Source organism: Phascolarctos cinereus, unplaced genomic scaffold (genome assembly GCF_003287225.1).
Source record: "Phascolarctos cinereus isolate Bilbo 61053 unplaced genomic scaffold, phaCin_HiC Scaffold_726;HRSCAF=1367, whole genome shotgun sequence".
NCBI lineage: Eukaryota > Metazoa > Chordata > Mammalia > Diprotodontia > Phascolarctidae > Phascolarctos > Phascolarctos cinereus.
The window spans coordinates 128,210,898-128,237,909 of NW_027556098.1; the positions used below are offsets into that span (position 1 = coordinate 128,210,898).

Sequence of the window (27,012 nt, forward strand, 5' to 3'; positions counted from 1 at the left end):
GTATTTTAAAAAACATTATTCTAAGAAGGAGTCCAGCTGGTCAAAAGAGTCCATGAAACACACACTCACTCACACACTCACACACACACACACACACACACACACACACACACATACACATGCACACATTAACTCTGATCTAGACATTTAATTCTAGACATGAATTATACAGGACTTCCAAGACAACTCATTGAGTTTTTAAAAAAACAAAACAAAACAAAATATTATTTTTAATTTAATGCCAGCTCACAAAGAGGAAATATTCGTTTGTCACACTCACACATTTGCCTTGCTTAAAACTTCACACAGAAGCATTCCCAAGGTGCTATCAAGAGTAGAAGAATGTTCTGAAGCTTTTTCACAAAACGTATGCAATAATTGCTAACTGGTAACTCAACAGTTTTCCTGGTCAACTCTTACTTCTTTTTAAATACTTGATGGCACACTTGGTCTTCGCACATCAGCTCCTACAAATGTGAAAAATGACCAGTTAATGGGGAGCAAGCAGACTTGATTCCCTTTTGGTGCCTTGGCCAGTCTGTGACCCTTGATTTCTCAGGGGGAGTTGAAGTGAGTGACCACGGGAAAAAGAAAGACTTTCAGAAGCTTTTGTTAATGTGTATTTCACAGATCCAGTGAACCAGCACACACTGCAGGGTTGTGGTGATTAGGTTCTGACTTGGGGATTGAGCTTTTACAACTCTAAAAATGAAAAATGTATTGAAATCAAGCTCTAATGGTGGGATTGCTGATACTCTATGATTAAAACAACATGGTGTAATTTATTAGAAGTAATGAAGCAACCAAGAAGGTAGGAAATAGAGCAGCAAAAGATTTTAAAAGTGAAGGGAGAGAGAGAAGCTGCTCAACAGAGTGATGTTCCTTCACTCCATTAGGTCTTGTGTTTGTAAGGGAGCTCAACCCAATGTGGGAGGTAGATAATTAGAACTTTGCCCGGAGGAACTATTGGCAAATTTTGGATTTATGTTGCAGAAAGGTATTAAAGCCCTGCCTGTCAGCTGACAAGGACATTGGGTTTGGTTTAGATAGAGGAAAATGGGCTTTATATTACTCGTAATGACCCTTTGAAAGCGTGAGGGATATGGAATCTTAGAATCCCTGCAAACATTGGAATTGAAGGAAAAATACAACCCCTTGGGGCAGAGTTGCTTTTGCAATGTTTTTAATATGCAGCATCCCAAAAAGAAGAGAAAAAGAGAAAGGAAAACCATTTTAGAAAACCAAAAAGGAGAAAAGAAAACCATTTTAGATTTATTCCTTACTCAGCAAGCTGTGTGATACAATGCAAAGCAAATGGTACTTCTAGACCAGGGGCTATGTAAGTCATACAAAAAATGAGGCAGCCAGGTGGTGCTGACATAGAACCAGGAAAGTTCTGAGTTCAGATCCCACCACAATGACTTACTAGCTGTTTAATCCTGGCAAGTTACTTTGCCTGTCTTAGCCTTAGTTTCCTTAGCTGTAAAATGGTACTAATAACAGCATACACCTCACAGAGTTGTTGTGAGGATCAAATGAGATACAGTGAATGTAAAGCACTTTGCCAAAACTAAAGCATTTATTAATAGTTCTTCCTTTAAGAAAATTGAACTCTGAAAGGTAACACTTCAAGATTGAAACAAGAAAAAACGTGTTTGGATCATACTAAACCCACTAGTTCCCTGACAGGTACAGAGAAGGCATTGTGGTACTGGCTAATTTTTGTTTATTCAATGCCTATTTCACAATTGACTTAATTTGCATCTTGTATATACTATGTGTACTGTATGTGTACATGTTCTCTCCCCTCCCCCCAAGTTCCTCGAGGACAGGGCCTGTTTTTGCTTTTTCTTTCTATCTCTAACATTTAGCACAGTGCCTGACATACACTAAGAACTGAATAAGTGTTTGTTTATTGGTTGAATGGCTGGAGGTTTCTTTTTGAAAATAGTGCAAAAGAATTTGCCTCAACTCTTCACATAGGAAAAACCAAGCGAAGAATGAAGAATGCCTACTGTCTAGACTCCAACATACAGCTGAATGGACAATGTGTGATGCACATCCATCTTGGTGAGACAATGGTAATGGATACTGAGGCAGGCTGGATTGTACAGGAGGATAAATAGCTTGAATGACCTTTGGGAGATCGCCAAATTCTTATGGTGATCCTAAGTTTTTTCCTGAAACAAAGACTCATCTTTTCAATACCAATATTCTTTAGATTACTGTGGAATAATATAGAAGGGAAGTTGAGTCACCCCAAAACCTCGATAAACAATGGAGCAGCACATGTAGAACATTACATGTAAAGAATTATACAGGAGAACTGATGTAATGGTTGTCACCAGAGAAATACATGACTGTAAAAAAAAAGATGGATTGATCACATAGTGAGAATGAGGGATGTCTGGATGGCCCAGGTACTCCTTTGGAAATCATAGCATGGTGTTGGATCAGAGAACTTTCCATGGAGCTTGGCCCCTTCTGAGCACACATCCTTTAAAAAGAGACCAGAGCTCATGTATCATCAAAAGGGTCCAACTCCAATCCAACACCCGTGCTACACAATGTTAACATGATTCAATGAAATGTTCCCTAGTATGTTGGGTTGACCTAGCTAAATCAAATGTATGGGAAGATACTGATGAGGACAATAGCGAGTATTCATTTAGCACTTTAAAGTTTGCTAAACACTTTGCATAGACTGTGTTGTTTTATCTTCACAACAACTCCGGAGAGTTTGTGTTATTATTTATCCCAATTTCAGTTGAAAAAACTGAGGCAGGCAGAAGTGACCTGCCCAGAGTTACAAAACTAGTGCCTGAGGCTGGATTTGAACTTAGGTCTTCATGACTCTAGATCTAGTACTCTCTCCCACTGAACCATCAACCTGGATAGATGCACACATGTAATGTGAATGTAATGTGTAATGTAATGTGAATCAATGGAGACAGACCAGTGCTTAACAAAGTGCTTTCCTCATAGTATGGGGCTTAATAAATAAATACTTGCAGGATTATATAAATTGCTGACGGTAGAAGCTGTTTATTGGCATCATATGTTTCAAGTTTTTGATATTTTAAAACTGTTATGATAGAATTTGGGAAGACCATTAATTGGGGGAAATTTGAATGAGGCATCAAAGAGAACCTGCAGGGCTGAGTAGAGTCATCATTCTGAGCCAAGGCTTAAGAACAGCAGGGCCCTGGTCGTATCGGTCATCTGCACTCCACAACAAAACTGAATGTTGAAAACAGTTCAAAGAGGAAAATAGGTAGAATGGAAGGTCCAAACCAATGCAAAGGCTTTCTAAAAGGAAATCCTTGGGCTTCTCCTATAATGGTGTCTACCCTCAAGGTCACACATCTACTAGTGAGGCTAGGCCCAAATGCTAGCCTAGACCCACAGGTAAGAAACAAAGTTTTCTGAAGAATATAGATGTTTGAGACAGGGAAGAGTAAGAAATTAGTAAAGGCTGAGTACCCCTTAAGTGGTGTCATCAGTGTCATTTTGTACCTAAGCTTAAGTCAAATTAGGATGTGAGATCTATACTTTTGTCAGTTTACATGCCATTTAAATTTAATTTGTCTTCCAAGAAAGTTCCTTTTGAGACATTCTGACATTTTCTCAGCTTAATGAAAAAAGAGAAGGCTTTGTCCATACCTAGGCCAAGAGAGCCAGGGAAGCATAGTAGCCTTGAAGATCAGGTCTGAGTGGTGGAAGCAGCTATACCAGTCCCTTGGATAAAATTATGGAAGTGGAGAGAACTTCAGAGAAGCAAAAGTGAATGGCATAGTGATGGTTGTGATTGTCACTACTTTTTCACTGTCACTCAGTCTATATCAAACTCATTCAGTCTATCACATTGAATTGGAAAGAAGGGACAATTGAATTAATCAACCAGATTCTGGATTCTCAGGATACTAGCAGCTATTTTCTACATTTTAATTTTTCCATTACTAAATTGACTAGATGCTTTATGATGTGTAGATATAGCTTCTCTCTGACCAAGAAAATTTCAAAATTCTTACTTACAGGGTACATTTATTTGTTTTTTCAGTTGTTTTCAATCCTGTCTGACTCTTTGTGACCCTATTTGGGGTTTACCTTGGCAAAGGTACTAGACTGGTTTGCCGTTTCTTTCTCCATCTCATTTTACAGATGAGGAAATTGAGGCAAATAAGGTGAAACAACTTGCCCAGGTCACACAGCTAGTAAGTATCAGAGGCCAGATTTGAACTTAGAAAGATGAGTCTTCCTGACTCTAGGCCTGGCACTCTATCCACTGTGCCATGTAGCTGCCCACTTATAGACCATACATCCTTCCATATCCTATGGTGATTTCCCAACTCTCTCCTTCTTTCTAGCTCTGTTTCTAATTTGTTGCATAACTTTACATAAGTCACTCTGCTTTTGAGCCTTAGTTTCCCTCATTTGTAAAATGAGGGGGGTGCATGTCTAAGATTCTTTGTCTAAATGTTGGTGACTCTGATTCTCTTTTCTCTTCCTGCTTTTGATCTCTCTTTTCCAGACAGCAGGATATTTCTGTCAGTTCTCCTCAGACTTGCCTTAGCTCCATATTCATTTCTCTCCCAGTTCCAGATGGTCTTTTGCAGGTTCCTTGCTCTTCTTCTTGAATCTTAGATTCCTAATTCAGCATTTAAGGCTTTAAAAAGAATGCAACAGTTCACAGAAGCTGCCATCGAGATTGTTTCCTTGATTCCCCTGGGCAAGGTGGAAATGGCTTTCTGGTCTGTGTGATGATGCACCTTTGGCTGCAACTCAAGACAGTAGAGTGGGGCTGTTTTTTTTCTTGTTGAGGAGTCTCGTCGGGTGAAACACTGTGGTTTATTTTTGAAAAAATAGGGGACAGTGAATGGAAACCAACTCTTACCGAGTGAAGTTTTCCTCCTTCAATCCACATCTTCCACCCTCGGTTTTTCTTCTCTCCCTTCTGCACACACACGAGTTTATCCCCATCCCAGGTCACCAGAGTCTGTAAGAGTCAGAGAGTCAGGATAAGAAGGCCTAGGAGGACAAACTAGGCAAGATGACTGCTAAAATTCTTCTAAGATATTTCAGTAATTCCTTCTTATCACTGTCTTCCTTGCCTGCTGGATAAAGTTTAGACTTTAGGTGCTTAAGACCCTGACATTCTAAACCTTCTTTCCTACTATCCTACTACACATACCCTAGTCAAATTGGTCTAAATACTGTCTCTCCTACTCCCTTCCACACATCAGGGATTTTATCAATTCTATCTAGTCTCTGTGATTTTGTTCAATATTCTCCCCATATTCAATCCCTTACCTTTCCTTTCTACCTATAATGAATGCAAAGGGTCATAGAGTTAGAGGTACAAGAGACCTTAGATGTCATCTTGCCCAACTTCATGTTACAGATGAATAAACTGAGGCCCATAGAGGTTAAATGACTTATCTAAGATCATAAAGGTAGTAAGCATCAAAATCAAGATTTGAATCCAGGTCAGCACTCTTTCTATTAGTTTGCTCCTTTAAATCCTATCTGACCTTCAAGGCTCAGCTGAAGGTCTACCTTCGCCATGAGAAACATCCTCAACCTTCCATCCACCATGATGTCTCCTTTCAGTAGATCAGTATCTGCTACAACCCTCATTGTCTGTACCTTATTGTCTATGAGAGGCAGTGTGGCATAGTGTGTAGATGACTATACCCAGAGTTGGGTTCAAATCCTTCTTCACACACTTATTAGCTGGGAGAACCTGTGTAAGTCATTTATATACTCTCTAACCTTAGTTTCCTCATCTATAAAATGTGGATAATGATAGCACCTACCTCATAGGCTTGTCGTTAGCATCAAATGAGATAATAAGTATAAAGCACTTAGCAGATGTTACTGTGCTATGTAATATAGATCTAGAGATGGAAGCAATCTCAGAGGATATTTAATCCAACACCTTCCTTTGACATAAAAGGAAACAGAGTCCCAGGGAGTCTCAGGCAATTGCCTAAGGTGACACAGGCAGTAAGTGTCAGGCAGGATTTGCATCCAGGATCTCTGATTCCAGAGTCATGAGGTACACCCGTGGGACAATCAAGATGTGAGGCATTGTTATTATTGCCACTTATATAGCATATATCATGAATCATATTATCTTTTCACATGTGGTTATTATCTAATGAGCTATATTGCAAGCTCCTTCAGGGAAAGAGTGCGTAATCAATTTTTTTTTCATCCTCAACCCACACTCAATTACAACCCAGACCTTACAAATGGTAGAATTTCTATATGTACTGGTGACTTTGTTGAAATGGTATTTTATATAAAAAATAGTCTATATTATTTGAACTTCTCCAATAATAATATTCAATAATGATAGTCATTTTCAATAAGGAGACTGCCATCACTTACTATTTCAAGAATCCAAACTAGAATGGTCAGTTTTGAAGTCATTCTAACCGGAAAGTAATTGGGTATCAATGAATCACAAGAGTAACTGCAACATTATTACCTTTCCTCTAATGTGAAACAGACAGCAGGAGGGAGGCTAAGAAACTCTTTTAATAACATTCAATATACCACCATTCAATTCATTTTTATATGGCACCCTTCATCTCCCATATCACAGAACACTTGAAAGAGACTCAATTATCTTCAAAAGAGCAGATGGGAAAGGAGGTTATAAACAGAGATGGAAGTCAGAATCTTGCAGGAAGAAGATAAAGGAAAATCATTCCAAATAGAGAGCACACAGGGAGCTGGCTTCACACGTAGTCAGAGTGGGTGACTGCCTACATATGCAATTTGAAGGGTTCCAGGAAAGGCATCCTTCCTCAAAATCTCTCTCCACTGTCCTGTTGGCGTGCCTAAAATCTCCACCACTAAATGTATTCATTTGTATTAAGGAAATGGAGAAAATGCACACCCACCTGGAAAGGGAACAGATGTCTAGCCATTATTTGACATTAACACATTAGGGAAAATTAGGTCACAAGATTATCAAGTCACTTAGCAAGGTCTTGAGGGAAAGGAATAAAGGAAAATGACTATATTTGGATGGAGAATAAGATAAAGTAAAGATCTGGGACACGGAAAATTGTTCGGAAGACAAGCATGAGTAGGGCACTGCCATTAGGTGCCCTGGGCAGCATGAAGGTAGGCACTGAATATCTGTGCAGAAGGAGGAAAATTGATATTAAAAAGAAATGGAAAAAGAGACACCGTAACCAAATTGTTTTACTTTTCAGTTTGTCCTGGGACTGATTTTAAAGTACTTAAAAAACTGGTACTATGGAGAATAGGGTAGAAATATATTACCAATTTGTGGTTGCTGTTAAGCCTATAAATGTGAATACTAGGCCCTATAACTGGCACCAAATACAAGGTCTCTAGTTTGCTCTGTGACTTCAACATATGCTGAATGACGAAAGGAATGAGGAGAATAGGGAGAAGATCATTACTGGAAGACTGGGCAGAACTGGAGGAGATGAAGTCATTCAAATCAAACCAAAAGGAGGCTGAGAGATACTGCTACTACAACTGCGAGTGAATTGTTTGAAAGAGAATCAGTGAAGGTGGAGAAGGGCCCAAGAAGGATGACATTAGGCAGTGTGCCGGAGAAGAAAGCTCTCTAGGTGGAAATCAGAAGACCTCCATTTGGATCCCATCTTTGCTCTTTATTATCTCTGGAAACTTGGCAAGTCACTTAAAGTCCATGGGTCTCAGTTTCCTCACATACAAAAAGAAAGGGCTGAATTGGAAGGTCTATAAGTTTCCTGTCAGCTCTCAATGATCCTATGACTTTAGAATGCAACAGAAGAACACTTAGGTTAGGGATAAAGAAACCCTTTCTAATAGTAAAGTTTCTCAAGCCTTAGAATAGGTTTAATAAGAAAAGCAATTAAAAAATTCACATCGATATAGCAATCTAAGGGTTATAAAGCATTTTCTTCACAACAGCCCTGTGAGGTAAGCTGTACAAGTTTCATCCCTGTTTTATAGATGAGGAAACTGAGGCTCAAAATAGCAAAATGACTTTGCCCAGGGTCACATGGCTAATAATAAGTGTTGGAAACAGGATTCAAACCCAGGTGTCCTGAGTGCAAGTGCAGTGTTCTTCCAATACACTATGCTCCCCCTACAAGGAAGATTCTGAAAAAAATATTTTTTTTTGAGAGAGAGAACCAAATGTCTCTCTGCAATGGTATAGCTCAGTGCTTCCCCAACATTTTCATTTTGTGACACCACTGCTCAAAGGGATGCTCTGATCTACTTCCCCCCAGGCTCCTTGTGTGTGTGTGTGTGTGTGTGTGTGCTGGGGTAAACAGATACATACACATACACACACACATACACATTCACACTTACAAAACACTTTAAGGTTGACAATGTACTTTCCTCACAGCAAACTCTGTGAGATAGTATGATTAAACCATGTTTTACAGATGAGGAAACTGAGGCTAAGGCATCTGTACTGATTTGCCCAGGGACATAAAGCTAGTAAATATTGAAACTAACATTCAACCCCAGTTCTCCTGACTCCAAACTTGATGTTAAGTTCCATTCTTTTATGCTTTCTATCATACAATGCACAAGACAAAGATATACACACCATTTAGGTAACCAGTCACTCAGACTCCAAATGTGTAAGGGCAGTCCTGTCAATACCATGTAAAACTCTATTTCTTCATTCTCTCCCTCCAATATTCTTTATGCCTAGATGCATGCATGCATTTTGTATGGCATGGTGGATAGAGTGCTGGGCTCATAAGCATGAAGACCTGGGTTCAAATCCCACTTCTGACACTTAAATCTCTATAGGATCATAGCTTTAGAGCTGGAATGGACCTCTGAGGGCATTTAGTCCAACTTCTTCATTTTGCGGATGAGGATACTAAGGCTTAGAGAGGTCACATGACTTGCCCATGGTCGCACAACTAATAGGCACCTTAGGTTAAATTTGATCCTAGGTCTTCCTACCACCAAGTCCAGTACTTTCTCCGCTACACCAAACAATATGATGCTACTGAGCAAGTCACTTAACATTTACGTGCCTCAGGCAACTCCCTAATACTTGTCTATTAATCATGTTCATATAATGTCTCCATCAGAAATGTATTTCAGTGGGTAGACAGATGGGCTCAGAATCAGGAAAATCTAGACTTGACCTCTCAGTGACCCCAAGCAAATCTCTTAGACATAAGTTGCAGAAGAATTGGTAGAGTTCCCTCACTGGCACTTTCCTACAATAAAATCATCAGTATGATTAAAAGTAATACATAATAATTCTGTGTTATATAAATATATACAATATAATTTTATATGTTATATTTAATGTGTATGGATTTATATATACATATACATGTATACTGGAGAAAGAAATGGCAAGCCACTCCAATATCTTTGACTGGGAAACCCCATGGACAGTAATCCATGGGGTTATGAAGAGTTGGACATGATTAAGAAACTAAACAACAAATGTGTATATACTCATAGATATACATACATGTGTATATATACATATGCATATATACGTATGTGTACACACAGATATACATAGAAGTATACCACTCTGCTCCCAAGTTTGAGAATCTGTTTTTGAAATAAAGAGGCTTATAACATCTTTGAGGATCCTTTCAGGTAGAGCACTCTGATAAAAAGTGGATAAAATTGGATGGGGAATGATGGTAGGAAGAATCCAGACCTTTGCCCAGGGGGCTCTTGTAGAATCCTACAAATCCCATCTTGTCTCTAACCTAGCTTCCCCTACCCCCACCCCCTTTTCTGGTTGTTGTAGCCAAAATTGAGGAGATACTGCAAAGGGAGTTTCATATGTTTGACAGGATTAGCAGCTGATATTAAGGGTGGACAAGATTTAAAGGGAAGAGAGTCTATTAAGGACTGAGGAAGAGGCAGGATGGCTATGAACAGATGGGATACTCTCACCATCAGCAAAAAATTGGGGAAAATTGATTATGCTGAGAGAAATGAAGAGTCTCTGTGCCATAAGAGGTCATAAAAGAATAAAGCTAGAGAACTATCCTGATTTCTAGTGAGGAGACAGCCAGATCTGAAGAGGAATGGAAGTGAATTAAATGATGTACAATATTCATTTTGAGCTGACATTAGAACAGAAGAATGGTGCAAATACGCTGGCAAATTTTGGCATTAGTTCTGATTTCTGATGAATTAGCTTTCAGTCTTTATAACACAGTAACTCCTCACCTATCCAACACCGTAGGAAAATAATGTGTCGTACAGAAAGGAATTTAAAAAAAAAAAAGAAAAAAAGGAAGCTTATGCTTTTTTATTTGTTTGTTTTAGCCTTCTTAAACAGAATCCACTAAACAAAATAGAGCTTTTCCTTGATGACTCAGGATCTCATCACTTGTGTTTTAGCAAAAGCAGACTCCCATGTTTGGCACATACTTCTTCCTCACCTACACCTGTTAGAAACATTAGGCTCCTTCAACTCTCAGCTTAGATGTTCCCTCCTAGTTGCGTACTCTCCCTCCTGGAATTACTTTGTGTTACTTTTTATCTCCTTTGTGCTTGTGTACATGTATATCCTCCTAATAATATAATATATTAACATCATAATAATAACATACTCCTGCAAGGGAGGGACTGTTTCATTTTTGTCTTTGAATCCTCTGGGCCTTGCATGCAGGAGGTACTTAACAAAGATTTGTTGAATTGACATGTTTGGTGAATCAAAATGGATCTCAGTCATTTCTCCATGATGTACATAATATTATATGATGCTTTCTGAGACTATTAAGATCCATAGAGACATTTACTCCTACAGCAAATGAATGGTCATAGACTGCTGTGTTTTTTATACTTCATTTCTGTCCCTTCCACATGCTGCACCATGTCGCTGCATACTTTATATGACCATGTTTTACACATGATCATATGGGTAAAGTCCTCTGCCTCACCTACAGTGAAAAGGGTAAGGATTTTATTACCATTATATGCCATTCTGAGACTTTCTTTGGTTATTTGAGTTATTTTGAGGGTCTCAGCTCTGATGGCAGAAAACAGTACTAATGTGCCCTTGGAATAAGTAGCTAATTTATTTATAGATATACACATATGCACATATGCATATTATGTATTAATACACACATATCCCCACATAATAATCCTAATAATATGAGAGCATATAATATACACATGTATATACATACATACACATATATGTGTGCATATATGTGTGTGTAAAGATGGATACATATTTCTTGTTGTCCTTGTTCAGTTGTGTCCCATTCTTCCTGATCCCATGTGATGTTTTCTTGACAAAGATACTGGAGTACTTTGCCATTTCCTTCTCCAGCTCATTTTACAGATGAGGAAACGGAGGCAAACAGGATTATGTGACTTGCCCAGGGTCATATAGCTAATAAGTGTCTGAGGTCAGATTTGAACCCAGGAAGATGAGTCTTTCTGATTCCAGGTTCACTGCCACCTGGCTACTTATTATATGCTGGACACTGTGCTAAGAGCTTTATAGTTTTGATTTCATTTGATTCTCATAAACCTGTGATGTAGGAACTGTCATTATCCCTATTTTACAGATGAGAAAACACTTGCCCAGCGTCACACAGTTAATAAATGCTTGAGGCTAGATTTGGACTCAGATCTTCCTGATTCCAGGCCCAGAACTCTACCTACTGCATCCCCTAGTTGTTTTTATATATATGTGCATTGTGTACACGTGCATGTATACGTTTATGTATATGCATAGATACACACACATATGTGTACACATGTATATACACACATGTACTTCTATAATCTAAAAATAATTTGAGAACTTAGAGCTTGCTTTTTAATATATGACCCACTTTTGCAAGGGCAACACAGTTCATTCATAGCAAAAAGGGAAAGCTTCATCTTCCCCTGTTCATTGCTAGCCAGCACCATAAAGCTCTGCTTTCTTCGCCCCCAGCTCTCCTAGTTGCTCATGTTATTTTTCCATCGTGTACCAGAATAGCTTGCCCTTGTATTAAATGCTGTATGAAATGCAAAATCAAAGCCCAGGCCAGTACCTTAACATGTCTATCATCCAGTCCTTTAGTGTGCTCATCAAATTCAACTCCAACAACGAAATCCGATTCATAGCTCCGGAATGAGCTACTTGTTTTTATCTTGAAGTCATCACCATCTTGAGTGATTATCTTTGTCTGACTTAGGAGCTTGGCAATCTTGCGGATAGCAAAATCAATATCTGTTGGCAAAGAGAGTCACTGAGTTTATGATGCTCTAAGTTAGACTCATTCATTTCTTTAACAAGACCAAACAGTCAACATCTATGAGATAAAGATCTTAGTCAGGCATCTTTCCATTATTTATATGTTAATTAAGAGCTGTGCTTTACATAAAGGGGTTGGGGGATGGTGGTAGTGGAGATAAACTCTACTTTCTCAGTGTCTAGAATGAGGAGTGAAGTTCCTGCAGCTGGGAACAAGATGTTCACCAGTTCTGTTTCTCTTAACACATCCATTCTGAAGCAAATTGGATGGGTTTTTTGTTTGTTTGTTTGTTTTTGTATTATTATTATTTTTTTAAAATTTTTAGGCAGTTGGGGTTAAGTGATTTGCCCAGGGTCACAGCTAGTGTCAAGGGTTTGGTCTGAGGCCGAATTTGAACTCAGGTCCTCCTGATTTCAGGGCCAGTGCTCTATCTACTGTACCACCTAGCTGCCCCCAAATTGGATGTTTTGCATAAAATAGTGAATAGAGGGAGCTCAGGGCCAGGAAGACCAAGATTCAAGCCTTATTTCTGACACATACTGGCTGTGTGACCCTGAGCAAGTACATGAACCTCTCAGTGCTCTAGGTAATTCTAAGATTTAGAGAAGGTGTCAACCTGCATTGGTAAAAGGAGTTTCCTCACCTGGGAGTTTCCAGTACCAATGAAATCAAAGGTCCCGTACTTCCTCAGAGTCTTGTACATAGTAAGCACTTAAATGTTTTACTGATCTCCTCTCTCTTCTCTCTGTCTCTTTGCCTCTCTTCTTTCTGTCTCTGTCACTGTCTTCTCTGTCTCCATCTCTCTTCTCTGATTCTGTTTGTCTCTCTATCTCTTTCCTCTCTGTCTCTGTCTCTCTCTGACTCTCCCTAACCAATTTAGTGAAGATGTTTTGCATTGTTTATTTGATTTTTAGGCAATTTGTGTTAAGTGACTTGCCCAGGGTCACACAGCTAGTAAGTGTCAAGTGTTTGGTCTGAGGCCAGATTTGAACTCAGGTCCTTTTGACTTCAGGGCCGGTGCTCTATCCATTACACCACCTAGCTGCCCCAATGTTCTGCATTGTTAATAGATCATTATGACAGTAGCATACATAGCAGGCACTGAATAATCAGTTTATTTATGTAGTGGTGATTCTTAGTAAATGAAAGTGTATTTGCATTTCCAAAAGTACATATAAAATCTACAAGTCTTGCAATTTTTACCAGGCAGTCAAGTTAACCCAGAACTTAGGCCAATATCCCTGGTCATAATAAGGTTTTAATCCCCCATCCCAGAGCTGCCATTAATTAGTCAATCACTCTATAAGTATTTATTAAACACCTGCTATATGTCAGACATTGTGCTAAGTACTGGAAATACAAAGAAAGGAAAAAGATAGTCCCTGCCCTCATGAGGTCGTAATTTAATGGAGGAGAGGACATGAAAAGAACTGTACAAACAAGTCATGCACAGGATAAGGAGGAAATAATCAACAGAAGAAAAGAAGACACTAGAATTAAGGCTTTTTATAGAAGGTAAGGTTTTAGCTGGAACTTCAAGGAAGCCAGGAAAGCCCAGGAAGCAGAGATGAAGAGGGAAAACATTCCAGGCATGAGGGACAACCAGGGAAAATGCTAGCAGCTGAGAGAGTGTCTTGTTTTAGGAACAGCAAGGTGGCCAATATTCCCATTAGAAATAGAGGATAGTTTATAAGTTGTTTATTGTTCTTCTCTTGCTGTAGATTTAGTTAGAATTTGGTCTCTAGCCAAATATAACTGTTTAGCCATATTTGCTATAGCAAATACTTATAAATATAGACTACATGAATGAATTGTTTAAGAATATTTAACTAACACATAAAACCTCCAAGCTTTCTTAAAAATAACTGCCTGACACTAGGAATATTGTTCATATAGTATGAACAATAATGATTATGATAAAAATAAGAAGAGTTTGGATTTTTAAAGTTATTTTTCTCTGAGACACTAGAATACTATATCAATACCCTCTTGTTATACATTACTATGTTTCGTCTGGTAATAGATAAAATATTATCATCCATTTTAGACATTGAGAAACTGAGGAAATAGTTTAACATCTGAAAACATTTCATGCAACCCTGTGTAGTTCTGACAAAATATTCCTCATCATCTTTCTTTGTCTCATCTTCCATTATTTCTTTACATCAAATTATTTACTCTTTTTCTTAATTTCAGAAGATCATAGAATTTTGAGCTGCAAGGAGCCTGAGAGATCATTGAGTCTAACCACTCAACAACAAAAAAATTCTTTTTTTTAAAAATATTCTTTAAGGTGAGGAAACTAAGATGAAATAACTTGGCTAAGTTCACACAAGTAGTGAGTAGAAGAAATTAATTTGATCCTAAGACCTCTGACACTATACCAATTGTGCTTTCTTTGATAACTTCAGTAAAGCTAGAAGAAACCTCAGATATCAGGCAGTCAATCTCTGCATTTTTTTTTGTTCAGTTATTTTCAGTCATGTCTGACTCTTCACAAGTCCATTTGGGGTTTTCTTGGCAGAAATACTGGAGTGGTTTGTCATTTCCTTCTCCAGCTCATTTTACAGATGAGGAAACGAAGGCAAGCAAAGCTAAGTGACTTGCCCAGGATCATACAGCTAGTGTCTAAGGACAGATATGAACTTAGGTCTTCTTGACTCCAGGCCCAGTACTCTATCGACCACGCTACCTAATTGCCCCCTCTTCATTTTATAGATGAGAAAATGGAGGCTCAGAGAGATTATTTCCCCAAAGTGGAAGACAAGATAGTAAGTGGTAGAGCTCAAATTAGAACCTAGTTCTTCCATCTTCAAGTCCAGGGTTGATTGCACTGAACCTCATTTCCTCATGTTGAGGGGTAATAACAGCAAAGAATAGAAAGGATAGGTCATACAAACAATTGTAAAGGTCTTGAATGCCAAGGTATTCTGTAGACAATGATGAGCTAGTGAAAATTTTAAGTAGGGGTATAACATGATGATAGTGCTACTGGAGGATGATTAATCTGGCCATGATATAGGATTGTAGAACAAGAAACTCAAAGTAGGGAGGAGACAAGTTAGAGGGTGAGCCTAATAGTCCAGACATGAAATAGATAAGAGTCTAAACTAGGTTGGTAGAAACAAGAATGGAAAGGGAATGATAGATTGAAGACATATGGCATCATGGAAAGCCATATCTCTAAAGCCTTCATTTTATGTATCTAAAAGCTGAAGATCAGGTAAACTAAGTAACCTGTTGAAGGTCAACCAGGAAGAATGGACAGGACTTGGGTAACTAGTTGGACAAAGCAGAAAAAGCCAAGGGTAAAAGATGACAAGTTTTATGCCTAGATTCTCTTACTTAGGAAAATGATAGAATAATTGACAGGACAGGGAAGTCAAAAGAGGGAATGGGCTTTGTATGGTATTAGATACATTAAGTTTTAGGAGATAGAGAAACATTTATTATAAAATACCTGGCAAACAGAGAAATGGAAGTAGAGCTCAGAGAATGACCAGGGCTGGGAGATGGAACTGGTGAGAAGAGCAGAACTGGAAAAACTTGTCATAATAAAAATTTGATGATTATTTATTAAGGAACTCTAGAAACATTTAAGGAAATGTCTCTGATTTTTGAGATTAATGTTAGAGAAAATTACTTTGTCCTTGGTGGTAGGAGCAATATATACATTTAGGCTAGGCGAGTTTTTCTGTAAGAGATATTGAAACTGTCATCAAGACTTATATGGTTTAGATTATCTTAGGAAAGAATAATTAGGTATACACAATTATACAGAAGTAAGCTAGAGAATAAGGTGAGACTTTTCCTCCAATCTACTGAATGTCATGCCTATCCTTATTGTCTGTTATCAAAATAAAAGCCATAAAATTATTGGTGGCTTATGGCATATATTCTCTGGTAGGCTCATATACCAACCAGCAACAATTGGGGCATCTTTATCTGAATAGTAATCAACCTTGGTGACATCTAAAAAAAAATGATCAGAAAAAAATACTGTGTGTGACAGTGGAGGGGTGAAGAGTAGTAATGAAACATCCTGGGAAGCATTTCAATAAACCCAAATGATTAATGTTGGATGGAGACGTTGGTAAGGAGTCTCTATTAGTAACACATGTCTATCTCTTTCCTCTCTATCTCTGTCTCTCTCTGTCTCTCCCTAATCAATTTAGTGAAGATGTTCAGGCTACCAATGCCAGCTGGGGCCATTGATATAGCTTCCTAGTAGTGTAAGTGCAAAAAGCCAGAACAAGAGGAGTCAGTAGCTCATCCCTCAGGCTGCTGACCAGCAGACCAAGATGGCTACGTGAAAGAACGGTGTATCCTTTTTGAATATCCTTTCTCTGCTGTGGCAAAGTAAACCTCCTCTTGTTAATGGTAAGGTGATCTACAAGTGAATAGAGCACCAGACCTGGAGTCAGGAGGACCCGAGTTCAAATCTTTCCTTAGACAGTTACTAGCTGTATAACTCTAGGCAAGTCACTTAACCCTGTTTGCCTCAGTTTCCACATCTGTAAAATGAACTGGAGAAGGAAATGGCAAACCACTCTAATACTTTTGCCAAGAAAACCCCAAGTGGGGTCACAAAGAGTTGGACATGATTGAAAAATGACTAAACAACAAGATCTACAAGTGTCTTATTTCATTCCAATTTTTAACCTGGAACACCAGACTAGCCTCCATCAGGCCTGACCTACAACATTTTCCCACAATAAGTATGTTGATTCTCCCATAAGAAACCATATCATAGACTGGCTGGACCATGGCTCTGATTCCATATAACATGTTGGATCTTCTAACACTACAGCTTTAGAATAGTTCTAGAGAAGTTTTGGAATTATTCTTGAACAGTAATTGGATTTGCTCTACTCTTAAATGTGTCGAAACTTAAAGATACACTGTCTCAGGTTATGTACCTCCTCTGTCTCGTTGAGATATGAGCATCTTTATTATCTGTCCCTCCCCCCATCGCCACAGGGACTTCTGTGACCTAGCTGAATTGCAATTCTACTTATTTGGACATTTACTCCTTACACAGATGGATGAAAGTTATCTTACTCTTGCCATCACATGCCATCCCTGCTCAACACCAATTGCTTCCCATGCCCAGGGCTCTTTCCAAAACCAGTCCCAGCTGGAGAAAACACACTTTAAACCCTTTCAATTCTCCATCTGCTCATTTAGACAACTTCCTGGTTCAAGGAATCTTACAGTAACACTTTGAAGTATCACAGCCTGCAGGGTCAAAAGAGAAATAGAGACACAGTCTCTGTGACTTCTTTGCACCTTTAATATTTCTGTCCCTGACAACATTTATGTAGCAGATTCTAAATCGTTCATTTGGGTTGTCTAACGATAGAATTATATAAATGTTTCCCCTTTCATCTCCACCCTTCCCCCAAACACACACACACACACACATACACACACACACACACACATACACACACACACACATACACACACACACACAAACACACTACACGCGCACACACACAGTTACATGGACACACACACACACACTACATGCATACACACACACTTACATGGACATACACACACACACACATACTACATGCATACACACACACTTGCATGGACATACACCTAAGATACCTGTTATTCTCTTTGGAGGAAAAAGCCTTTATTGAAGAAAGTGATCAAGTATTTTGGACTTTAAACTGATGCTTTCTTGAAAAATCCAGTGAAAAATAACCTCCAGATTCCAAGTATTTAAAAATCTACCTTTGTAAGAGACAGGAAGGATATTAAAAGGACAATATTTATATCCTCACCCCCAATATTCCTCTGCTCCTGTTCCTGAGCCAAAGAATAAAGAATAACAGTGTCTTTCTCCACCCTCTCTTATTTCCCATGACTCCACAAGGCAAACTTTCTGTTTTCGGTGGGTCAAATCCTCCTTATTCGCTACTTCAGGTCAGATCATTTCTGCCAACACCACTTCACTCACACTATTTTCCCTTGCCTTCGATCCTTTCTTTTGCCCTCATTCTGCAAGACCCAACTCTGTTTCTAGACCCTCTAGGAAACCTTCAACTATTTCTGTATACTTTGATCTCTTCTTCCACTGGCATTCCACAGAACCACCCAGTGATCATGTCATGCTGGAAGTGACATTAGAGGTAATTTAGTCCAACCCCCTCATTTTATAGTGGAGGAAAAGTGTTTTAGGTCAGGCCTGATGGTGGCTAGTCTGGTGTTTCCGGTTAAAAATGATTGCTTGATTTAAATGACTGGTCACTTTAGACGATCAAAGAAAAGTTGATACAATCACCTGTCCTTTTTTACAGCTGCTGTCAGTCTTTTGGCTATTTTGTTTACATGCCTCAAGTACCCAGTTTGGCTCAATGTTCCATCAAACTGACTGAATCATTTTGCCATGATATAGATACAGTTTCAGTTGCCTACCAGGCCCTATGAACTGAGGCCCAAGACCTGAGCAGAAACCAGTTTAGAAGTTGAGAAGGAGTGTCACTGCACTCAGGAGCCAGATGGAAGAAAGGGAAGAGGTCTGGCCGAAAATGAGAGGCAGTGGGGTATAGTGGAAAGAGTATGGGACTTAAAAGTGAGGAGATTTGAGCCTGTATCCTAGGTCCATCACTTAGGAAGATCATAAATCCATGCTGTTTGTCTTTCTCTCTTGGACTATGACATCAGGGAGGTGATACATGACATGCAAGTGAAGTGGATTTAAGTGAAGGAAGGCTGTGCAAAGTCACCAGCCTCACTTTCTCTTCCAAAGCCATCTGAGTCCAGTGGTCAGATGCGTATCAGGACATCTGGAGATGGCCCAGGATGCAGTGGGGGACCTTGGCCTTTTCAAGCTAAGATCTTTAACAGGTCTCAGTTTGTGAACCTGTTTCTCCATTTGTAAAGCTCCTGCACTGTCTTTATCATCTAGAGATCTCTCCCCTCTAGACCAAGAAGAGAACAATTTTTCATTACTATCCTCATAACAATATTGTTATGCAGCCCTTTAAGGTTTTTAAAGTGATTTCCCCCACAACACCATTGTTATGATGATAATAACAAAAGATTGTTCTCATTTTGGTCTAGAGGGGAGAGGCCTCAGGGAGAAAAGCATCATCAAGATCATCATTACTCATATAACTGTACTGAAATTTATGAGGAAGTTAAGCATTAAAAAACTGGACATAGCAGAGACCCAAATACCCAAGAGGAAAAGACCCCTGATGGCCTTGTCAAAATTGAGGTTCAGATTTTGTGCTGGCCTTTCTATACATTCTGCTTAGTAGGCATCTGAAAAAAAAAAGGCACATAATAAAAATTAGTCCTTGCCCCTGGGTACCCAGGAAGGAACCAAAATTATATACCTTTCTCCTATGACTCAGGCTGCCCTAGTCGTGCCAATATGCACTGCCAGCTACAATCAATATTTCAGACCAGCTCCTAGGGACTCTGAAAATGGAGCTCTATGCAAATGAAAACATAGTGCAGGCTTTAAGTTTGTTTTTTCTTTTCCTAGGGAATGAAAAATGGCTTGACCTGATAGTTACCCTTTAGCTTTTTTCACATGTGAGTTAATCATGTCACCTCCTACTTCCTCAGGAAAACGGCACCAAATTTTCTATTGGAAGCTACATGGTGCTGCTAATCAAAAGGAGAGGGAGTTTGATTGTAACAACTGATGCCCCACCTCAACCCCTCTCCACACACTTGAAAAGAATCATATTGTTTTTTTCACTTACCAGAGGGAATGGTTCTCTTATTTGGTATTTTAGTCCAATGGTTATCAAACATCTTTTATCTGCTTTTATGGATTAAAGATATCTCTGAGTCTGATTTATAGCCAGGTAAAGTGAATTTAGATCTCAGAGGAAAGAGTCTAAAGGCAAGCTATTTCTGAGTAATATATAATTCTTGTAGCTGCCACACACAGGCATCCCCTCCCCCCAAACCCAACCAGGAAAGACTTTATTGAAGCGTACTTTTCATAGCTGCATTTTTGAACAATACAAGTCATAAAGTTGATCTATTGGCTGGCCACCTAATATGAAAATGCTTTGTAATGTGCTGGTGGAAAAAGCTAAGGTTCGTGTTTTAAAGGGCAGCCTTCTTTGTAAATTAAAGAGCCCAGATCTCTGTGTAGTCATCTTAAGAGAAGAGCAAACACCCAGAAGCTCAGCTGGAATGGGCTTTGAACCTGAACCCCTTAATACTCAAAACATCAACCATCTTTAAACTCATGAGAAACAGAGTGGAAGAACAATCTTCTCCTTATTTTCATACCATTTCTTTTTGCTGCTAACACATTTAGAGAGGGGTTATATGTCTAGAATCTTGGACTGAGCATGCTCCTACTTTGCCATCATGCACACATTCACACACATGTAGACATACATTCACACACATACACACACACATGCACACATACACATATATTCCCACAACACGCAGTTTAAATAAAGTCCTAGGTCTCAAAGCTAGTAATTAATAAAGCAAAGATTCAAATCCAGATCTTGTGAGACCAAACCATAGGATGGCAGAGTTAGAGCTGGAGCCTAGAAAGCCCAACCCCCTCATTTTACAGATGAGAAACTGAGGTACATAGAAGTTAAATGACTTGCCTAGGGTCACATAGTAAGAATTTGAGGTAGGATTTTAACCTAGGTCTTTCTCATTCCAAATCCAGGACCCTATTCATTAAGTGATGTCTTTCACAGTTAAGTGTGACTCATGATCAGACTATTAGCAAGCTACAAAACAAAGTGTTTTATCAGATCTTAAGGGAAAGGTTATATAAAAGGAAGGAAGGTTTCCTTTATAAGGATGTACCCTTTTTCCTCTATCCCAGCTGCTACTCCTTAGGAAGGAAAGAAATAAGAATTAAGGGCCTACTATGTGTCACACACTTCACAGATATAATGTGATTCTCACAACAATCCAGGAGATAAGATGTTGTTACTATCCCTATTTTACAATTGAGGAAACTGAGGCAAACAGGCCAAGTGACTTGGCCAGGGTAAAACAACTAGCAAGTATCAGAGGCCATATTAGAACTCACCTGTTCTTGACTCCAGGCCCAGCTGCTCTGTCTACTGCATCATCCTAGCTAATACTCATCCTACCCTAAAGCAGAGAGAACTCCTGCTGTCCCAGTAGCTATCTATTTTTTAACTCCTTATGTCCCTGTAAACTCCAGGAGGGCAAGAACTATGTCCTATCTAAACTTCACATCTTTCTTAGCATCTAGGGAAGGGCTTCTCATGAGGTGAGGGCTTAATAAATGTTTAATGAATAAATAAACAACACTCACTTAAAGCTTCCACCATGATCACCAGCGAGGACTGGAAAAGCAGTTTGGGTGACTAGCACCAGGACTTTACTGGGCATCTGCAGCTCTCCCTGGTTTTAAGATACTTCTCCCAAGTGAAGCTCATTATGTCTAATCTCATCACCACCCAGCTAACTCAAACCTTGACTGACACCACCTCTCCTCTCCTAGTGGAGGGCTGGAGGGTAGAGCACCAAACTCTTCCCACTGTTTTCCTTCATAGAGGGCAGAAACTGGACTCAGCTCCCTCTACTTTGCATCTGCTGTTCCTTCGGTTTCAACTTCTTGGAACATCCCTGCACCTGGTGCCTCCAGGTCTGCCCCATCCCTACCCCACCCCTGCTTTCCTGCCTCCTTTTGTATGTTCTCTTCTTCCCCTCCCCCACTAGATTGTAAGATCTTTGAAGGCAGGGACTGTCTTTCTTTTTATTCATTGTACTCCCATTGTACCCTTATTACAGTGCCTGGCACATAATAAGCATTTAATAAATGTTTATTGGATTCATTGGAATTACGTTGCCCAGTTTGCACATATTTAACCACATACTTCTTCATTATGAAAAGGAAAGATGATTTTTACAGGCTAAAGTCTGCTGCCATTTTCACTTTTTTTTTTTGAATTAGGGAAAGGACTTGGTTTTACCCAAGCATTAACATTTGTGAGCTAAACTCTGTGCACCAAAAAGAAAGCATCTAAATTTATCTGACACTCCTGTTATTTACAAGCAGCTGTAGGACATACATACAAGTTCCAGCATATGTTTGTATCTTTGCTTCTTAGGATGCACCTGATGATTCGTATTTTAAAGATGATTATCTTCCTACAGGAAGGGCTGGGCTCACACACAGGGTACCTTTGATATGAAGAGAACTGGGAACCCTGCCCTTCCACCCAGTCCCTCCCAACACACACACACAAACCTCTGAAAATCTGTTCCTCACCAGAAAGCTATAAGGAACGAAATTCCTCTTTAAAATGTAAATCCCCTTTGTAGGGGGAACTAGTCAAGCTCCAAATGCCCATTTCAGATCTATCTACCTGTGTGACTACAGGGTCTGAGATTAGTATGAAGGCCCTGGTGTCCTGAGGAGGACCTAAAGAGACAGAAAGGGCCCCAGAGGAGGAGGTTGGGGCAACAAAGACAAACTTTACAGTCTTGGCTCTTCTATGACCAGTCAGGCTAGCCTACAGGCTTAGATTAGTGGGGTCTCATGCATTTGGGATTTAACTCATTTTTTTTTTAGGTTGGTTGCAAGAAAAGAAGAAGAAAAAGGACTGGAAAATAATAGATAACCCAACATATGACATTATTAAATTGTGAACAGCTTTACATACATTCTCTTATCTGATACTCTCCATGACCCTGTGAAGTTCTACCATATAGCTTATTTATAATCACAGTACACTGAGGAAGTCATCTTTGGGAAATAAAGAACAGGTTTGTAATTTCCTCTCTCGTTCACGAGATAAGAGAATAGATGTCTGTACTAAATAGTAAAGTATTATCCCCATTTTACAGATGAGGAAAATAAGGCCCAGAGAGGTGCTGTGATTTGTCCTGGCCCACACTTCTAATAAGTGCCTGAGGCAGGATCTGAACCTAGATTTTCCACATTGCAGAACCAGGACTCTGGCTATGCCACCATATTATCAGAACTGAGGGGAAGCCAAATGAAGGTGAAATGGAAAGATAGCAAAACTTGGCATCACAGGCCCTGAGTCTGTATACTGCTTCTACCACTTCCTACCTGTGTAACCTTGAGCAAGTCACTTGACCTTGCTGGATCTTAGTTTCCTCATGTATCAGATGAAGAGGTTGGACACAGAAGGCCTTAAAAGTCTCTTTTAGCTTTATGTCTGTGATCCTATGAAGATGTCATGTCTTTTGCCCTAACACCCTCCCCCAGCCGACATTGGTGAATCCATTTTCATATTATTCCTTTGGTGAATATAAGTTATTCTATCATTCTATGGTCCTTATTTCATTAAAAAAAAAGCAATTTTGATCAAGGCTAAGTCTCCACTGCACATAGGAAGTTGGGAGAAGAACAATTTACTGCATGGTACAGACGATGTAGCTGAGTAAACCAAGGCACCAAAATGAATTTGTGTTCATAAATTATCCACAGAAGCCATCTAGAATAGCTAAACTCACTGGCCAATGGCCAAGTCACCAATCTATTTTGTGGAGACTCAGGTGCATGAAAGTTAGACAATTTATTAATTATAGAGAAATGGAAACAGCCGTAATAAAAGCATTTCCCATTGTATAAGACTCGGTATTAAAACACACATAAATTTTCATAAATATTACCTCTGTGCTCACTGACTGACTGATCTTGACCATATGCCTATGAGGTAGACAGGGCAGTTATTATTCCTATTTGAAAAATTAGGAAATGGAGGCTGAGGGAGGTTAAATGCCCAGGATCAGAGTGATTTGATGAAAGAACCCTGAACTCAGGTTTCCTGATTTCCAGTCTAATTTTTACCCCACTATCCCACAATCTAATTCTTGCTCTGAGTCAATGGACTAGCAGAGAGAGAGCATAACCATGGGGAAAGTGGGACTATAACCCAGGACTCCTGGTTCCCAGATTCATGCTGTAAGTCCCTCTCCCCTCCCAATGGAATATGAAATTTCAGCAATATATATTACTTCCCTTTGAAAAGTTATGATTTCAGTAAGCATTCTGCTTCTGTACATTTTTAAATGCAGCTTATTATAGCATTACTCAGCCAAAAAATGATGGCCACTGGTGGTATATAATAAGTTGAAGGTGTCATTGATTTGCAATATAGAAGCCACAAAGAGAATTGCCAATGGCATTCTCCTATAATAGTCTCTGAGGTTAGGTACAGAATATAAAAGTTGGAAGGAACATTGGATATCATTCTGCTCCAATCCCTATCTGAACAGGAATTCCCTCTAGAATAGGGAGGGCAGCAAACTATAGAAGAAAAACTGCTGGATTTTAATTCAAAGCACCTGGGTCCCTGTTCAGCTAGCTGTGTGACTAGTCAAATCACTTAGCTTCTCTAAACCTTGGTTTTCTCATCGATAAAAATGAAGCAACTTGGGGTAGCTAGGTGGCACAGTGGATAGAGCACCGACCCTGGATTCAGGAGGACCTGAGTTGAAATCTGGCCTCAGACACACAACACTTACTAGCCGTGTGACCCTGGGGAAATAACTTAACCCCCACTGTCCAACAAAAACAAACAAAAAAACAAAAAAAAATGAGGCAACTGGACCAAATGATTTATAGGGTCTCTCCTAGCTCTAACAGCATATAATATCACCCAGGTCATAAGGACCAAAGGGATCATAGATCTAGAATGGAAAGGGCCATCCAAAGTCAACTAGTCCAACCTCATTTTTCAGTGAAGAAACTGAGATCCAGGGAAGTTAAGTAAATTGTTCAAGGTCATATAGGTAGCAAACATCAGAGGTGGAATTCATTTATTTCAATTCAGACCTACTCAGACTTTCATTTCCTTTTGTTGTTATAGGCATAATTTTTTAAAACTTTCATTCACTTTCATTTCATTTCTTTTGATCAGTCAAAACCTTACAAGGTAGTAATATCATGCTAAGGGCAACATAATATAGTTAACAGAGAGTTGACCTTGGGATCAAGAAAATCCGGGTTCAAGTCCTGTTGCTGACACATACACACATGTGACCCTTAAGAAGACATTAAGGTCTCCAGTGACAGCCTGAAAGTATCTTTTCTGTTGCTACGTAGTTCACAAGCTCCCACTAGTGCCTCCTGCCATGATTATAGTTACTATTTTTGTTTTTGTTCAGTCATATTTTAGTGTCTGGAGTGGTTTGCTGTTTCATTTTCTAGCTCATTTTACAGATGAGGAAACTGAGGCAAACAGGGTTAAGTGACTTGACCAAGGTCACACAGCTAGGAAGTGTCTGAGGCCAGATTCAAACTCCGGAGGATGAGTCTTCTGACTTTAGGCCCAGCACTCTATCCATTGTGCCACTTAGCTGCCTTTTAAAGATCAGGTAAAAACTATTTTCCTTATTGCCAACTTAACTGCCCTGTAGAGATGTCCCAGCATCTCTCCATAGAAATTCCATGATTAGTCTTTATAGTTAGTGTTTAGTCTTAAAATTCCAGAAGACAAATCATAGAACCACAAAATTATAGATACAGAGCTAGAAAGGACCTCAAAAGTCATCTTGTCAGACCCCCTCATTTTTCATATGAAGAAACGGAGGCTCAGTCATTCAGTTAATCAGAAAAGTCCATGAAAATGAAATGACTTATCTAATGGCAGGTATGTGGAAATCACCTTGAGTGGAGTCCTCCATCTCTACCAGCACTTTAATTTAAAATCTCTTAATAAACCAGCTCACTACAAGTTATTTTGGAGGATTTAGCGATTAAAGACACATAGTTCCTGACTTCAAAGAGTTTTCGATAAATAAAGGGAGATAAAATATAAGCACAAATAATTAAAATACAAAGTGCCTTGTCTCTTTGATTATTTCTAATTTATCCTGTATATCCTGTTTGTACTTAATGGTTTGTATGTTGTCATTTCCATTAAATTGCGAGCTCTTTAAGGGCAAAAAAAAGACATTAAAATTTTTGGTATTATTGCAAATTTGTAATGGTAGAGGGAAGTTCCTAATTTGGCATTCCCAATGACAATGAAATCACAGATCTAGATCTCCTCAAAATCTATTATAACATCTTTGCATTTAGAGGAATCATTAATGTTTAAAGGGTAGATGAAGTTGAAAAGAAACTTGGCTTTACCTAACGCCAACCCGCTAATTAGGAAGTTATCTTTATTTGTTGACTGCTCCACCTTGGCATCAGATTTGACCTTTGATTCTGCCAAGAGTCAGATGGAAAGTTTCAGAAGACCATTCTGTCTCTTAGAATTCTAAGCATGCTTCGCAATTCTGACAAGCAACCAGTCAGCTGGTCTACACCATTCCAAAGAATACACTTTGACTGATTTTTCCCCTCTATGAATTGAGCAATTGTTTCAATATATATCAGCCTTACTGTAACACCCTTAAGTTAACTGAGTTTATCAGTTGTTCTAGGCTCAGAAGAGGAATTTTACATCAACTTGAATGTAACAGACTCACATTATCAAAGGAATCTTTATGAAGAGCTATTCCAAAGCCCTCATTTTACAGATGAGGAAACTATAGGCCAGAGAAGGGAAATGACTTGTTAAAGGTCACACAGGAAATAAATGACATGCCCAGTAGCTGAATCCAAGTCCACCGATCCCCTAGTCCAGGGATCTTTCCATTATCCCAATACTTCTATTTTCCTTTACAATTTAGATAAGGCATTTCCTTTCCTGACAGCCCCTTTCCCCTTGGGGTATTCACATTTACCTAAGGCCTTCAAGAAATCTTCGAAGTTGTCATTGCTCTCCATTTCCCAGGTTCCAGTATAGTCGTTAGGCAT

The 27,012-nt window shown here is 39.1% G+C and overlaps 1 protein-coding gene across 1 annotated transcript; it reads right to left on the reverse strand.

The window, feature by feature from the left end:
- Nucleotides 1-247: 247 nt before the first annotated feature.
- Nucleotides 248-27,012, reverse strand: RBP2 (retinol binding protein 2). The gene is made up of 4 exons (XM_020986154.1): nt 26,940-27,012; nt 12,036-12,214; nt 4,895-4,996; nt 248-467 (listed from the first exon to the last, which is right to left on the reverse strand). Exons 1-4 carry the CDS (start codon nt 27,010-27,012, stop codon nt 417-419), a joined length of 405 nt encoding a protein of 134 aa, XP_020841813.1. The 3' UTR covers nt 248-416.